The sequence below is a fragment of the Loxodonta africana genome, chromosome 9 (genome assembly GCF_030014295.1).
Source record: "Loxodonta africana isolate mLoxAfr1 chromosome 9, mLoxAfr1.hap2, whole genome shotgun sequence".
NCBI classification, from domain to species: domain Eukaryota; kingdom Metazoa; phylum Chordata; class Mammalia; order Proboscidea; family Elephantidae; genus Loxodonta; species Loxodonta africana.
The window spans coordinates 10,016,795-10,032,894 of NC_087350.1; the positions used below are offsets into that span (position 1 = coordinate 10,016,795).

The following is a 16,100-nucleotide window of genomic DNA, read 5'->3' on the forward strand; positions in this document are numbered from 1 at the left end:
TCTGGGGGAAGGTCCTTGTCTCTTCAGCTTCTGGTTCTTGGTTCCTTGGAGTTCTCACGTTGTGTGGCATCTGTCTCCCTCCATCTGTGCTTGCTTGCTTCATTGCTTGCTCAATCTTCTCTTTTTAGATCGCAAAAGAGATTAACACACACCCTACTCTAATACTGTCTCATTAACTTAACAAAGAAAACCCATTCCCAAATGGGATTATAAGCACAGGTATATGGGTTGGGATTTACAACACATATTTGGGGGGACACCGTTCAATCTATAACAACTCCCTAAGTGAAAGAGCTTGTTATTGTAGATGTAGTCACAGGTTAGAGGTTAGTATCATTACTGGACACAGGGTTAAATGTTCCCGGAGATTTTTTTTTTTTAAATCTCTACTTGTAATGGGTTTGCTGAAATGCAACTGTGCATTGCACGTGAGAACGTGCTAGAATGTTGAAGTTCATTTTTTCCTCTCAAAAATCACCTTAAGAAACTTTGTACTAGAAGCTTACCTACACAAAAATTAAAAAATTTAAAAAGACAACAATCTTATGTAGGTAGTAACTTGTACTTGGCTTTTATTCTACATTTTGCTTGTGAAAATGGCCTTTTGCTTTTTTGTTACTCTAAGTGACCCTTCATGGAGTTGGCTCAGCAGCATTTTATACAATGCTATTTTCCAACTCTGTTGTTATTGTTGTCATACGCCGTCATGTCGACTCCAAGTCACGGCAACCTCACGTACAACAAAACACAACATTGCCTGGACCTGCTCCATCTTCACGATCACTTCTATGCTCAAATCCATTGCTGCAGCCACTGTGTATTTTGAGTACCTTCAAACCTAGTGGGCTGATCTTCCAGCACTATATTGGACAATATTCTGTTGTCACCTATAGGGTTTTCATTGGCTGATTTTGGGAAGGAGATCACCAGGCCTTTCTTCCTAGTCTATCTTAGTCTGGAAGCTCTGCTGAAACCTGTCCACCATGGGTAGCCCTGCTGGTATTTGAAATACTGGTGGCATAGCTTCTAGCATCACAGCAACATGCGAGCCACCATAGTACAACAAATCTACAGGTGGTTGATGGTTTGCAACTCTACAATACCATATTTTCCATAGTTCTGTGATCTGTAGGTGCAGGCCCCTGAGATGCATGGTCTTTCTAGAAGCAAAATTAGCTAGGAAGAAGCATATACATTTTATCCTCCTTTTCTTCCCCAGAAATGCTTGCATCAGCACTCATTACCAGATGGAGGGACTACTTTATTCATGACTTAGTTGGGCCATAAACGCTGACAGCCATGGACTGTGATGTGGAAAACATCCACCTAAATGGGAGACCCTATCAGTGACAGTAGAAACAAAATTGTTTGAATTTAACACTATCGAAAATATTTCAGAATACCCCCAAAAACCACCCACTGCCGTCGAGTCGATGCATTTGTTACAAAGAGAAAGTAGATGGAGATAAACTGATCTGGTTGGGTTTCCTTCTTTCTTTGCAGTTTTCCACCTTTCTAATCCTCATCCATTGAGGCTGCTCCTTCAAAACACTGTTATTTGTTGGTGGAGCCAGGAAAGTATTTGTTGAATACTTCCAATGCAATTAACAGCTGAGCATTTTAAGAACTTTTCTCAATATTAAGGTATTTATTTTTCACTTTAGGAAGTACAGTTACTAGTAAAAGTTTATATGGTGGTTTTAGCAAATAAATAAATAAAAATGCTTAGACTGAAAAAAAAGCTAAGATGTACCTATCAGATAATGAACGATTTCTTATAATATGGGACACCTGACTGTTTGAACTCCACAGTATCCCAAAAAGGGATGTAAAACTTACTATGTAAAATTCACTGTTTTTAAACAAAGAAATGTTGAAGAAAATTGAAAGAGTAAATAATAGTTTAAAATATCTAAAAGTATGACAACTCCTAATATGTTAGAATATTACATCAAAAGTGTTTTGTGCAAATCTTTTAAGGGTAAACTTCCTTTCATACGTTTTCATGAAATCTCAGTTCGTGTGTATTTCCATCTTTTATTCACACACAAGGAGCCTGATGGAGCTGGACCATGCTCCCAGATACCAATCGGAGTGATCCAAACCACTATAAAGGGGCTTACAAACCAGATTTTTATAAATTTTATAACTGTACAGGAAAATTTTTGCCTCTGGCCGTCAGATACTAAATTCTGTTTATCTGTCCTTTCTAAAAGTTTTCAGATCCACTGGGAGCCAATTAAAACCAAACCAAACCAAACCAAACCAAACCAAACCAAACCAAACCAAACCAAACCAAACCAAACCAAACCAAACCAAACCAAACCAAACCAAACCAAACCAAACCAAACCAAACCAAACCAAACCAAACCAAACCAAACCAAACCAAACCAAACCAAACCAAACCAAACCAAACCAAACCAAACCAAACCAAACCAAACCAAACCAAACCAAACCAAACCAAACCATGCCGTCAAGTTGATTCCGCCTGAGGGTTACCCACTGTGTATCAGAGTAGTACTGTTCACCATAGGGTGTTCAGTGGCTGTGATCTTTTAGAAGTAGATCAGTAGACCTTTTATTCCGTGGTGTCTCTGGGTAGACTTGAATCACCATCCTTTTGGTTAGTAACAGAGCACTTAACCATTTGCTCTGCCCAGTATGCCACCATTTTTTTCGGATCTTTACCAAATGACCCTGCAGATGTTACAGGTGTTGAGTGCTGTGGACAGGCCAAAAGTCAGAGCATCCGTACAAATTATGTTCATATGCTAACTCACAGAGCACTCTCTTGGCAGCCATGTAGCTTTATTAATCAAGTTATTAATCAAATCAGTGTCTGTCTAAAATGCATGATGATGGCACGTGGGAGGAGAGGCCCTTAATCAAACAAGGTTTGTGAAACACTGCATTAGATGAATCATACGCAAGGGAGACACTTGTCTGCTCTGACTCTCCCTGAGCTTTTCTACTCTTCTGAATCTCCAGGTACTACTCCAGGGCCTGGTGAAATAAAACCCAAAGGTAAAAGGGTTTATTGAGTGAGAGCTGATTGCAGTTAGGGAGTGTCCAAACCGAAAGTGGAGAGGAGCTCCTTCAGGCAGTGCAAGTACTGGGTTTTTGAAGTCAGGGGATTTTTAGTAGGGAACTTACAGTGATTGATTGGGTCACAGGTATGTTTCTATTTGAAGGGACGGTATTACAAAGCGGGGGTCTTTCTATCACTGGTTTCATAGGTATATTTGTTTGTTGGAGATTTGTTGTGTCTGGTGTGGTGAGTCAGAAACATCCTTCACTGTCAAGTTACTTTGCTTGTTAAGGCTCTGTGCTTAGAACACTTTGAAAACTCCCTATTGTTCTAGGCCAAGTTCTGCACTTGGCACAAATGGCCATTTATTTCATTCAACAGGCCTAAGCTACTAGATGGGAGCCTTGGTGGCGTGGTGGCTAAACGTTCGGCTGCTAATCCAAAAGTTGGCAGTTCGAATCCACCAGCCGCTCCTTGGAAACCCCTTGGGGCAGTTCTACTCTGTCTATAGCTATGAGTTGGAATCTATTCGACAGCAATGAGGTTGGTTTTATGGGTAAGCTACTAGATGAGACAAACCAGAATAAACCAAACATGATTCAGTATTGTCAGGAACCTTCAGTGAAGTGGTGGTGTCATTTTTATCTACCTAGTATGCCAAGAGGTAGGCTAACCCTAGGATAAGGCAGCTCCCAGCCTGCGCTGGATTCAGTAAGTAGTGCCCAAGGTATATGTGACAGCTCCCCAAATTGTGTGTGTCTTTATAAACCAAAAAAAAAAAAAAAAAAAAAACCAGTCAATTCTGACACATGGCGACCGTATAGGACAGAGTAGAACTGTCCGATAGGGTTCCCAAGGAGTGCCTGGTAGATTCGAACTGCCGACCTTTTTGGTTAGGAGCTGTAACTCTTAACCACTACACCACCAGCGTTTCCAAGTCTTTATAAGGGCTATCTAAATTCTAAAACAGCTGTCTAGAAAATTACACCATGTGTTTTTTTCAAGGTAATTAACTTCCTATATCATACATAATACGCAAATAGGTTCATAAGAATTACTAATTCAACATGCATTATGAACATCCTTGACATGCATCATGATGTGTTTATTCACTTAACTTTTTACATAAATGCCATTGGTCATCCCTGTGGTGGTAAATTTTGTCCCATGTCCTCATACAGCTTTCCGGACTGCCATTCAGCACGCATACAACTGTGTTGACTCACCTAAGGAATGAGATTTTCCCTTTTTTCTGTTCAGGACCATTGGCAAAAGGTGTACCAGCTAAGGTGACTTGCATTCCTAGGCAGAGGGGTGAAATCTAATTAGATAAGCCCTCCTTTTGTGAGGCAACTGGGATCACAAACAGTTGTTGTTAGCTGTCTTTGAGTTAGTCCCTGACTCGTGGTGGCCACATGCACAATGGAATCAGACCGTTATGATCCATAGGGGTTATTGGTGGCTACTTTTTCAGAAGTAGAGCACCAGGCCTTTCTTCCTTGTCCTTTTTAATCTGGAAGCTCCACTGAACCTGCTTGGTGTCACAACAACATGCAAGCCTTCACTGATAGACTGGGGTTGGCTGTGCTTGAGGTGCATTGGCTCGGAATTGAATATGGGTCTCCCACATGGAAGGTGAGAATTCTGCCACTAAACTACCACTGTCACAACAGCACAGGGACCTTATGTTAAAATCAGAGCCCACTGGCTTCCTGGATTCCTGAACTGCATGTTTAATTTGTGGTTCAGGAGCTGATTCAGGGAGACCAGAGACAACGACAAAAGTGGATGAAGTAGTTCAGTAGATGCTGTGGTCAGCTGCTCTGCCCTGTCTCCGAATGTTAATGGGTATCTTCCGGGACTACTGGTTGCCCTAGTGGGTGCACAGGAAGATGGTATTTCAGAGGCTCCTCCTTTTCTCTTTACCACTGTCTTTGTAGCTGCACTCTTCTGATGTCTCTAAAGTCTCCAAAGAAGTCAAGTCGACCAGACTTTACTCTGACATTCATGGGCCACTCTTTGCCCAGGATGAACATTCCATGGAAAAATCCTACTTTGTCAATAGCATTTACATTTTTGCAATGCTGAGAACTCATCTTTTCTGCATTCACATTATAATGCTGTATTTTATATAGTGGGTAACATATACATGTCTCTTTTTATCTACGTCTCTCAGTGCTTGTACAAGTCTTTGGGTGGATTCTCTAGAGAAGCAAAACCAGTGCACTGTATAAGCATATATAGAGAGAGATTTATATAAAGGAAATGGCTCATGTGGTTGTAGAGGCTGGAAAATCCCCCCAAGTTCATGGTCAGGCTGTAGGCTTCTCCTGACTCATTAGCCACAGGTGCTGGTGAATCCAAAATCAGAAGGTCAGATAGGAGGCCTCTGGCTTGCAGGCTGTGGAGGCTGATGAATCCCCAGATCGGCAGGTAAGACAGCAGGCAAGCTGCTAGCTCAAGTCCCCAAAACCAGAGGTCAGGCAAAAGGAGCCAGCTGCAGGATCCAGAGCCAGCAAAAGCTCATGAGCCTTGCCGGAAAGTCCACTTATATTCAATGCGGGGCTCACCCCCAAGGAAACTCCCTTTCAGCTGATTGGCTGCTCACAACAGATCTCGTCATGAAGGTGATCATGTTACATCAGATCTCGTTATGGACGTGATCACATCATTAAAAAGCCAAACTACATCATAACTACCAAACCACTGAGGGTCATGGCCCAGCCAAGTTGACACACAACGTTAGCCACCAAACTGCCTTACATCCTTAGAGAAATTGTAAGTTTCATCATCAATGGGATTTTTTTCCAGAGGCTTTTGGCTGTCTGAGCAATCACATGTAGTTGGATCTTAGTTCGCACGGTTTTATTTCTGAGCATCCCACCTTGGCATTTTCTGGCATGATCTTTCACTGTTAGTTAATAAAAAAGACATATAGAAGCCCCCTTTTCACTGCCATAGGAGAAGAAACAGAGCACCCCTGGGAAGTGGAGATGAGGAACAGGAGTGCAAAGTGCCTGTCTGCTTGCTCACCAGGCACCTTGGACCCCTCGGTATTTTCTAGATATCAAAGGGAGATGAAACTGTTCCAGCCTGCCTCAGGGAGGGTCTGAAGTCATACATGTTAGGAGAGAACCCAAGGGGCTCGAAAGCTGCACAGTGGTGCTTTCCTTGAACTAGACTAGATAGACCCTGGAGTTGCACCCACGGTAAACACAAAGACTTCACACAACATACCTAGTAAGCTTAGCCACACATCTTGTTCTGTCATGAGTGAGATAGTTCTTATTGTCTATATCTCACATTGCCTATAGGCCTACTGGTCAATTCATGTCTTATTTCTAATGTGAGAAATTAGCGCCACCTTCATCCAGCTTTGGCAATGCAGAACTTCAAACAAAGAACTGAAAGGCCCTGATTGACACAGACCTGAAAATTGCAGATGGTGCCTCTTTCTACTTCGCTGTTGTTGTTCGTTACTGTCGAGCTGGTTGTGACTCAGTGTTGCCGCGTCTTGTACTATCTTCATGAGCATTGGTATGCTCGAGTATATTGTTGGGGTCACTGTGTATTTTGAGTGCCTTCCAACCTAGGGGACTCATATTCCAGCATTATTTCAGACAATATTCTGTTGTGATCCATGGGATTTTAATTGGCAGATTTTTGGAGGGAGATTGTGAGGCCTTTCTTCCTGTCTTAGTCTGGGAGCTCCACTGAGACCTGTCCCCTATGGGTGACTCTCATGGATTGAATTTTGTCCCCCCAAAATGTGTGTCAGCTTGGCTAGGCCATGATTCCCAGTATTGTGTGATTGTCCAACATTCTGTCATCTGATTGGATTTTTCCTATGTGTTGTAAATCCTACCTCTATGATGTTACCGAGGCAGGATTAGAGGCAGTTATGTTAACGAGACAGGACTCAGTCTACAAGATGAGGTCGTGTCTTGAGTCAATCTCTTTGAGATACAAAAGAGAGAAACAAGCAGAGAAACAGGGGGACCTCATACCACCAAGAAAGTAGTGCCAGAAGCAGAACACGTCCTTTGGACCTGGGGTCCCTGCACTGAGAAGCTCCTAGACCAGGGGAAAGATTGATAACAACAGCCTTCCCCCAGAGGCGACAGAGAGAAAGCCTTCTCCTGGAGCTGGCACCTTGAATTCAGATTTCTGGCCTCCTAGACTGTGAGAAAACACATTCCTCTTTGTTAAAGCCATCCGCTTGTGGTATTTCTGTTACAGCAGTACTAGATGACTAAGACAATGACCCTGCTGGTGTTTGAAATACCAGTGGTGTAGCTTTAACATCACAGCTACATGAGAGCCACCATAGTGCCAAAAACTGACAGGGGTGATGGCTTGAAATTATAGGTTCCTTTAAACATCTGGTCTGGAGTGTATGTGAGAAAAGGGAAGGAACACACGCGCTGTATTGGTAGACTTTGATTTTATGCAGGAAGAGCTGCAGCGATGCCTGTTAAGTGTCGGAGCCTTGAATGGTATCCCTGGGGATGCTGCACACTCAGCTTCAGGGAGCCACACACGAGCTTTCTTTTTCCTCAATATTATTGGCATTTAACGTGGATCTCAAATGACTGGCATAAACTCATCATTTATTTTCAAATTGCCCACTTACAGAGCCATGATAGGGTCTGTCTGCATCTCAGTGAGCCAAGGGCATTGAATGTGAGTTTATTTTTCTTAGGGACGCCTGTTTTGGGAAACTGAACGTTCCCCTCAGCTCATGCTGCTAGGTTTCAGGGAGCTGAGAAGGAACCAGCACCAGCCTAAACCAGAGGCGGGTTTCTGCCTTGTCTGCATCCTGATGGCCAGAAGGCTGTGCAGAGAGACTGGAAACATTTCCTAAGAAGTCAGAGGCAGAGTGTATGCTTGATTGAATTCCCATCAGCAAAATAGGCAGGGCTGCAGACAGAAGCATCAGAGCGTAAGCACAGAGGCTTCAGGGTGTAGCTGGCCCTCTTCCCTGTGGACACCTGCTGTGTGCCAGGGAGAAAGTGCAGGGTGCCCTCTCCTCTCATCTTCCCTCCCCCCACTCACTCTGCAATTTGCAGTGAGCCTTCTGTGAGTTAAGATGCAATCAAATTAGGAAAGAAACAACCACAGCTGGATGAGAGCACGTTTGAAACAATGTAACTACCTTGGAGGAAAACTTCCCTTGGTGACCATTTCGATTTAGCCGCTTGTCTTGGATGATGCAAATGGTTAAAGTGCTCTGCTGCTGACTGAGGTGCCTCAGAAGAAAGGCCTGGTGATCTGTTTCCAAAAAATCAGCCATTAAAAGCCCAATGGAGCACAGTTCTGCTCTGACACATCTCGGGTCTCCATGAGCTAGAATCAACTCCATGGCGACTGGTTTGCTTGATATGTAGGTGAAGTTGGCAGGTGGCGGCAGGGGGGTGGGGGGGACTGTGTGGTTCAAATTCGTTTACTTGAGTTTTATTCCATTTGACATCTCCCTCCTGTGGTACTTGTGAAAACTTGAGGGAGACATGGGTTTATTTTTCCTTTCCTGTGAGTAATTTCCCTCTGCACAAAGTTCACACACGCTATGATGGTGTGTTCCCTGTGGCCACCAGGAGCAGTAGTTGCTTTTCCTTGTCATCATGGTCAGTGGTCAGAGGAATTAAGGCCCCAGCTGGGTTTTCTTTCCAGCTTTTACCTTTCATCTCCCCTGTGTCTGACCGGAACGAGAGCTGGCGGAAGCAATCACACAGTGAAACAGAAAACCTATGGTATAAAAGACAAGCTCACAAAACAAAACGAGACTGAAGGGGCACACCTGCCCAGGAGCAAGGACTGGAAGGCAGGAGGGGACAGGAAAGCCAGTAATGGGGAACCCAGGGTCAAGAAGGGAGACTGTTGACATGTTGTGGGGTTGGCAACCAATGTCACAAAACAGTATGTATACTAATTGTTTAATGAGAAACTAATTTGTTCTATAAAGCTTCATCTAAAGTATAATAAAAAAAAAAAAGAAGGAAAACCTGTGGTATACCTTCCAATACAGAAATATACCCCAGTGAAGTTACTTGTAAACAACCAGCATGGAATAACTGATACATCATAGAAATAAGTTCTTGGGAGGAGCTGGAGAATGGAAAGGGAGCTGATATTTAGTATAATGTTCTCACATGAACCTAAATGATTGTGAGTTTTTCTCACTACAAAGTGGAGACGATGAAGCCAGCTCCCCTTACTGGGTGCTTGTAGGGATTAAGTGGTAACAAACAAGGGGACGTTGGCGGTTCGCCGAGAGGACTCTCACCTTCCATGCTGGAGACCCTGCTTTAATTCCTGGCCAGTGCACATCAATGCGGCTGCCACCCATCCATCAGTGGAGGATTGTGTGGTGCTGAATAGGTTTCAGTGGAGCTTCTGGACTAAGATGGACTAAGAAGAAGGGCCTGGCAATCTGCTTTCAAAAATCAGCCAGTGAAAACTCTACGGAGCACAGTGGTCTGATCCCTAACCAATTATGGCGATAACACAGGACCTGGCAGCATTTAGTTCAACATTTGTCCGTGGGGTTGCATGAGTCAGGGGCTGACTCAACGGCAGCTCACAACAACAGCAAGAACCCTGTAGTGGAACTGGTAGGCAATGGATCATTCAATAATGAAATAACCGCAAAGCTCAACATCCTGGGTTTGGCCCCTTTTTTACCTGGATTCAATGGCAATAACAGCCACCATCGCAGAAACAATTGTCTTTACTAATTCCATGATAACACATGTGAGTGAAATCATTAGGTACTTACTACATTTAAAAAATTTTTTTTCTTGTACCTTAAGTGAAGGTTTACAAATCAAGTCAGTCTCTCATACAAAAGTTTATATACACCTTGCTGTACACTCCTAAGTGCTCTCCCCCTAACGAGACAGCACTCTGCTTGCCTCCACTATCTCTTTTCGTGTCCATTCGGCCAGGCTCTGACCCCCTCTGCCCTCTCATCTCCCCTCCAGACAGGAGATGTCCACATAGTCTCATGTGTCTACTTGATCCAGGAAGCTCACTTGTCATCAGTATCATTTTCTGTCCCATAATTCAGTCCAGTCCCTGTCTGAACAGTTGGCTTTGGGAATGGTTCCTGTCTTGACTAACAGAAGGTCTGGGGACCATGACCTCCGGGGTCCTTCTAGTCTCAGTCAGACCATTAAGTCTGGTCTTTTTATGAGAATTCGGGGTCTGCATCCCACTGCTCTCCTGCTCCCTCAGGGGTTCTCTGTTGTGTTTCCTGTCGGGGCAGTCATCGATTGTGGCCGGGTACCATCTAGTTCTTCTGGTCTCAGGCTGATGTTGTCTGTGATTTATGTGGTCCTTTCTGTCTCTTGGGCTCATAGTTACCTTGTGTCTTTAGAGTTCTTTATTCTCCTTTGCTCCAGGTGGGTTGAGACCAATTGATGAATCTTAGATGGCTGCTTGCTAGCATTTAAGACCCCAGGTGCCACTCTCCAAAGGGGATGCGAATGTTTTCTTAATAGATTTTATTATGCCAGTTGACCTAGCTGTCTCCTGAAACCATGGCCCCTAAACTCCCGCCCTTGCTATGCTGGCCTTCGAAGTGTTCAGTTTATCCTGGAAACTTCTTTGCTTTTGGTTTAGTCCAGTTGTGCTGACCTCTCCTATATTGTGTGCTTACTACATTTTCTTATCGAATCCTCACTGCAGCCCTAAAACATATTGCTCACACTTTTCTTATGAATGGAAAGGGTGCTTTGGTGATGGATGACCTTTGCAGACCTTTGCAGACTTGTTCTGTGAACGTTGGCTCCTTTGGACAGATATTTTTCTGTTTGTGTAGAATCGTGACACTTAATTTGACAAAGGCCTCCTTTCGCAAAGGGACTGAGGGAGGGGAAAAGGAGGGTGGCTGTAGAGAGAGAAAATCTGCGGTACAGGAGAGTGAAGAGCTTGAAAGGCAAAATTCATGTCTTTTTCTTGGGTTAAGACTTAGCAATCAACTCGACAACAAAAAGACAACCCAATTAAAACACATGGGCAAAGGGCTCAAATAAGCTTTTCTCCAAAGAAGATACAGAAACAGCCAGTAAAGCACACGAAAAGTTGCTCAAACATCATTAGTAGTTAGGGAAATGCAAATCAAAGCTGCAATGAGATACTACTTCACACCCAATTAAACAAACAAACAAAAACATTGTCATCAAGTCTGCCCTGACTCATGGTGACCCCATGTGTGTCAAAGTAGAACTGTGGTCCATAGGGTTTTCAACAGCTGATTTGTCATAAGTAACTTGCCAGGCCTTTCTTTTGAGGTGTCTCTGGGTAGACCCCTACTTCTAATCTTCTGGTTAACACCAGAGCGTGTTAACTGTTTGCACCACCTAGGGACTCCACACCCCCACTAGGATGGACATATTAAAAAAATCAGAAAATAACAAGTGTTGCCAGGGATATGGAGAAATTGGAACCCTCATGCATTGCTGGTGGGTATGTAAAATGGCACAGCCACTGTGGAAAACAGTTTGGTGGTTCCTCAAAGATAATTCCATTTGTAGCAATCTATGCAGAAGAATTGAAAGCAGGGACTGAAACAGATACTTGTATACCAGTGTTCATTGCAGCATTGTTCACCATAGCCATAAAGTGGAAACTGTCCAAGTTGTGAGCAGATGAATAAAAAAAAAAAATTTTTTTTTTCTTTTTTTTTTTGGATAAGCAAAATGTGATATGTCCATATGATGGAATATTATTCAGCCATATGAAAGAGTGAAATTCTAATGTATGCTATGGCATGGATAAACCTTGAAATCATTATGCTAAATAAAAGAAGCCAGACATACATCTTATATGATCCGATGTATATAAAATATCCAGAAGAGGCAAAACTATAAAGACAGAAAGTAGATTAGTGTTTGCCAGGGCCTAGGAGAGGAAAGGGGAGGGACTGCTAAACAGGTATAGGGTTTCTCTATGGGGTGATGGAAAAGTTTTGGAAATAGTTGGTGGTTATACAGCATACACATAGTAGAAACAATTAATGCTACACAATTACGCACTTAAAGATGGTTAAAATGGCAAACCATGTATGTATTCTACCACAGAAAAGTAATGATAATGAACGAATTGGTGATCAAAGAGTGGCAATTACCAAACGCTGCTGCTGTTTCAGGGGTTGTTGGTTCACACGTGGTGTTTACTTCATCAAAGATTTGCGCATTATCAAGGTAGGTGCTGTCAGCCATTGGGCTGCTGGGTTTAGTTTAAGAGCTGACGATGGGCACTGTTAGTCTGTAGTGGTCGACTCTGACTCAGGGCGACCCCGTATGTGTCAGAGTAGAACTGTGCTCCATAGGGTTTTCACTGGCTGATTTCTCAGAGGTGAATTGCCAGGCCTTTCTTCCGAGGCATCTCTGGGTGGACTTAAACCACCAACTTTGGTTAGCAGTGGAGCACGTTAACCATTTGCACCACCCAGAGACACAACAGTGGTTTCCCATACTGGCCATTAGAACTGCTTCATGCTACTGACAGCCCTCAGGTTGGTGTTTTCTTATTTCCCACTTTCTCATTCAACGTTTAATTAAATTTTAGGAAAAGTGTCATCCTCAGCAGTGTGCATGGACATCATGCACGAGAGAGCTTGCAGAGGCTTGGTACTGTCCCCAGCAGGAATCTTGAGATTCCCATGACTCTATGATCCTGTTGAAGTGGACTGCCTCATGGCACAGGAGAATCTGAAGTTTCATTACTTTACTGTCCTGGTGGTGAAAAACTCAGCTGCTAACCAGAAGGTCAGCAGTTCGAATCCACCAGCCACTCCTTGGAAACCCTAAGGGGCAATTCTACTCTGTCCTGTAGAGTGGCTGTGAGTCGCATTGAGTTTGGTTTTTGGTTCTTGTTAATAAAAGAACTTAATTTGCATACCTCCTTGCCACAGGTGAGAAATGTGAAATGTTCAAGGTCGGTTAATTGCAGATGTTAACATCTGGTTGGCAGGGATGAAGCCACACTTGTGGGAGCAACTGGCTTTCTCCTGATGAGTACTGTGCACGTGATCCCAGGGCATCAGCTAGAACACACTGATACTTTTTCCCTGTGGTGCTTCTCTACATGGGCACCCATGTTAATTAGCTTTAAGAGGGAATAAAAATACCACAGAAAGATTGTGAGATGCAAAAAACTCTACCATCAATACATTCTTTATGACTGTCAGTTTGTCGCGCTGTGGTGGCTTGCGTGTTGCTATGATATTGGAAGCTGTGCCACTGATATTTCAAATACCAGCAGAAAGGTTTCAGCGGAGCTTCCAGACTAAGACAGACTAGGAAGAAAGGCCTAGCCATCTTCTTTCGAAAATTAGTCAATGAGAACATTATGGATCACAACAGAACATTGTTCGATATAATGCTGGAAGATGAGCCCCTAGGTTGGAAGGCACTGCACAATAGCCACAGAAATGGACTCAAACATATCAAGGATCATGAAGATGGTGCAGCACTGGGCAACACTTCGTTAAGGTTCCAACGAGTTGGAACTGACTCGATGGCAACAACAAGTATGAGCAGGAAAACTGGATGTTTAGTGATTTCTCAGATTTGATGTAATTCGTATAAAATTTCAAGTGCAGAGCCTCCAAGTTATAATGATCAGCCAAATGGTGACACCTCATTCCTAACTTTCTTTTCAATGATTGTAAAATTACTTTTTTTTTTTTAATTAATAATGCTACTTAGGACTGCAGTAGTGGTACTTAGGACCCTAGGACAGAGTAGAACTGCCCCCATAGGGTTTCTAGATATTGACTGGTAGAGAAATAACAGTTCCAGAATGTTTTTTAAAACTTATTTCCTATTTTTATAACTCTGGCATAATACTTTAAAATCAGATAATTCAATATGGCAAATCGAAATGCAAATAAAAAAACTCATGTTTCTAACAAACCAGAAGAATAAAATACATCAACAAAGCATTATCCAAAAAACAAAACCAAACCCATTGTCATTGAGTGGATTCCGACTCATAGCGACTCTGTAGGACAGAATAGAACTGCCCCGCAGGGTTTTCCAAGTAGTGGCTGTTGGATTTCAAAGGCCTACCTTTTGATTAGCAGTCGAGTGCTTAACCACTGCACCACCAGGGCTCTTCAGGCACCCGTAATTCTTCTGTTTCTGTTTCTGACATTATGAGGATGGTAATATCGACATAGATCAAAACCCCCAGTTCTGATACCAGTTGCACATGTAGTGCTTCTTCCTCTGACCCTAACCACCTGGAGCTAGGTCAGAGCTCACATGTTAAAGGACACGGTCCCCCAGCCTGACAAGCCTGCCCAAGACCTCAGACACCAGCCACAAGCTTGGGGGTTCACAAGTCTCCTCTCTCTGCCGACCTGCTGGCTTCTACTACTCCCTTTGAAAAGTCTCTAGAATAACTCACAGAACTCACAGAAAACATTACAGCTTTATTATAAACCAAAGGCCTTTGCCGTCAAGTGGATTCCAACTCATTAGCAACCCTATAGGACAAAGTAGAACTGCCCCCATAAGGTTTCCGAGGAGAGGCTAGTGGATTTGAACTGTCACCTTTCTGGTTAACAGCTGAGCTCTTAAGCACTGGGACACCAGGACTCCACAGCTTTGTTATGAAAAAAAAAAAACAAACAAACCCAGTGCTGTTGAGTCGATTCCGACTCATAGGACCCTATAGGACAGGGTAGAACTGCCCCATAGAGTTTCCAAAGAATGTCTGGCGGATTCAAACTGCTGACCCTTTGGTTAGCAGCCATAGCACTTAACCACTACGCCACCAGGGTTTCCACAGCTTTGTTATAGGAGATACAAATCAGGATCAACACAAAAAACAGTAGCGTAGAGTGAGCTCTGGGAGGGCACCCAACATGAACCTTCTGCATCTCAAAGAGGAGGTCCTTGTCAAAAGATCCTAGAGATTGTCTCTCGGGGATCAAGGACAGAGACCATATTCTTTGGGCAAGGTTAATTTCTAAACCCCACAGATATGCCCTGGAAAAGAGAAAGCACAGTAATTGCAGTTCTGCACCTGTTGTCTTGAATACCTGGCAAACCCCTTACCATTTGTAACAGTTGAGTCATTCCTCTCTCGATGGGGCTCTCCCTGACATTCCCTACTGCCCTTCTAGAGCTCCCTCTCCCTACTCAGAACTCAACCGCTCCCCCCCTCCACCCGCCACCTCCTGCCACCCTTGCCACACTGCATTTGGAATCGTTCTTTGAAATGCCTGTTTATCCTATGAGTTTGTAAGCACCTTGATTGCAGGGCTGTGTCTCAGCCATCTTATTCCAACATTCGACACTGTACTTCCCATTGCCAGGAATCCGGGATTATGGTTTTCTAGTTCTGCAATGGTGTCAACATTTTCCCTTATTTACAGCAAAGGGCTGGTTGTGCATAAAGGCCGATAGAGATCCTAGTTCTGAACCTTGACAAGGGCAGCATGCTGTTGGGTTGCCCACTTATCCAATTAAGCACTTTGTCCTCTTAGTGGGAGCCCCAAACACCAGAGTCAGGGGTTACGGCCTCAAAATGACAAAGATTAAGGTAAGCTTCCTTCATATACACTTAATATGTGATTTTCTTTATTTTTTTATATGTGTAATTATATGTGTACTTATGACAAGTTACATATCCCAGATTATGAAGCTATGGTTTTCGTAAATCTCATTTATGTTCACATTCTTGTAGGATAATATAGATTTTAAATATTTCTTTCTCTCTACCATTCCTCTTGTTTCTATTTTCACAAAAAGGAGCTGGTGGCTGGTCCCCGCTTGTGTCAAATAAATACCAGTGGCTGCAGATTGACCTTGGAGAGAGAATAGAGGTCACGGCCGTGGCCACCCAAGGAGGATATGGGAGCTCCAACTGGGTGACCAGCTATCTCCTAATGTTCAGTGACAGTGGGAGGAACTGGAAACAATTTCGACGAGAGGGAAGCGTCTGGGTATGTTTCCCTGTTCAAAAACTCAGTCTGTCAGTGTATGAGTTATGCTAGTTATGACATGGTTCTACAGATCTTATCAGATCGCATACAGAAACAGAACCTCATAAATTACTT

At 43.3% G+C, this 16,100-nt stretch overlaps 1 protein-coding gene across 2 annotated transcripts in view; it reads left to right on the forward strand.

Moving 5' to 3' along the window:
- The window catches only part of LOC100664503 (contactin-associated protein-like 3), a 361,706-nt gene that overhangs the window by 47,806 nt on the left and 297,800 nt on the right, over window positions 1-16,100 (forward strand). The window contains exon 3 of one of the 2 annotated variants that reach the window (XM_064291046.1): window positions 15,793-15,986. The exons of the other annotated variant lie outside the window; for it this stretch is intronic. Within the exon in view, the coding sequence (XP_064147116.1) occupies window positions 15,793-15,986 (194 nt within the window). The remainder of the gene's footprint in view (window positions 1-15,792; window positions 15,987-16,100) is intronic. 2 annotated transcript variants of the gene reach the window in all.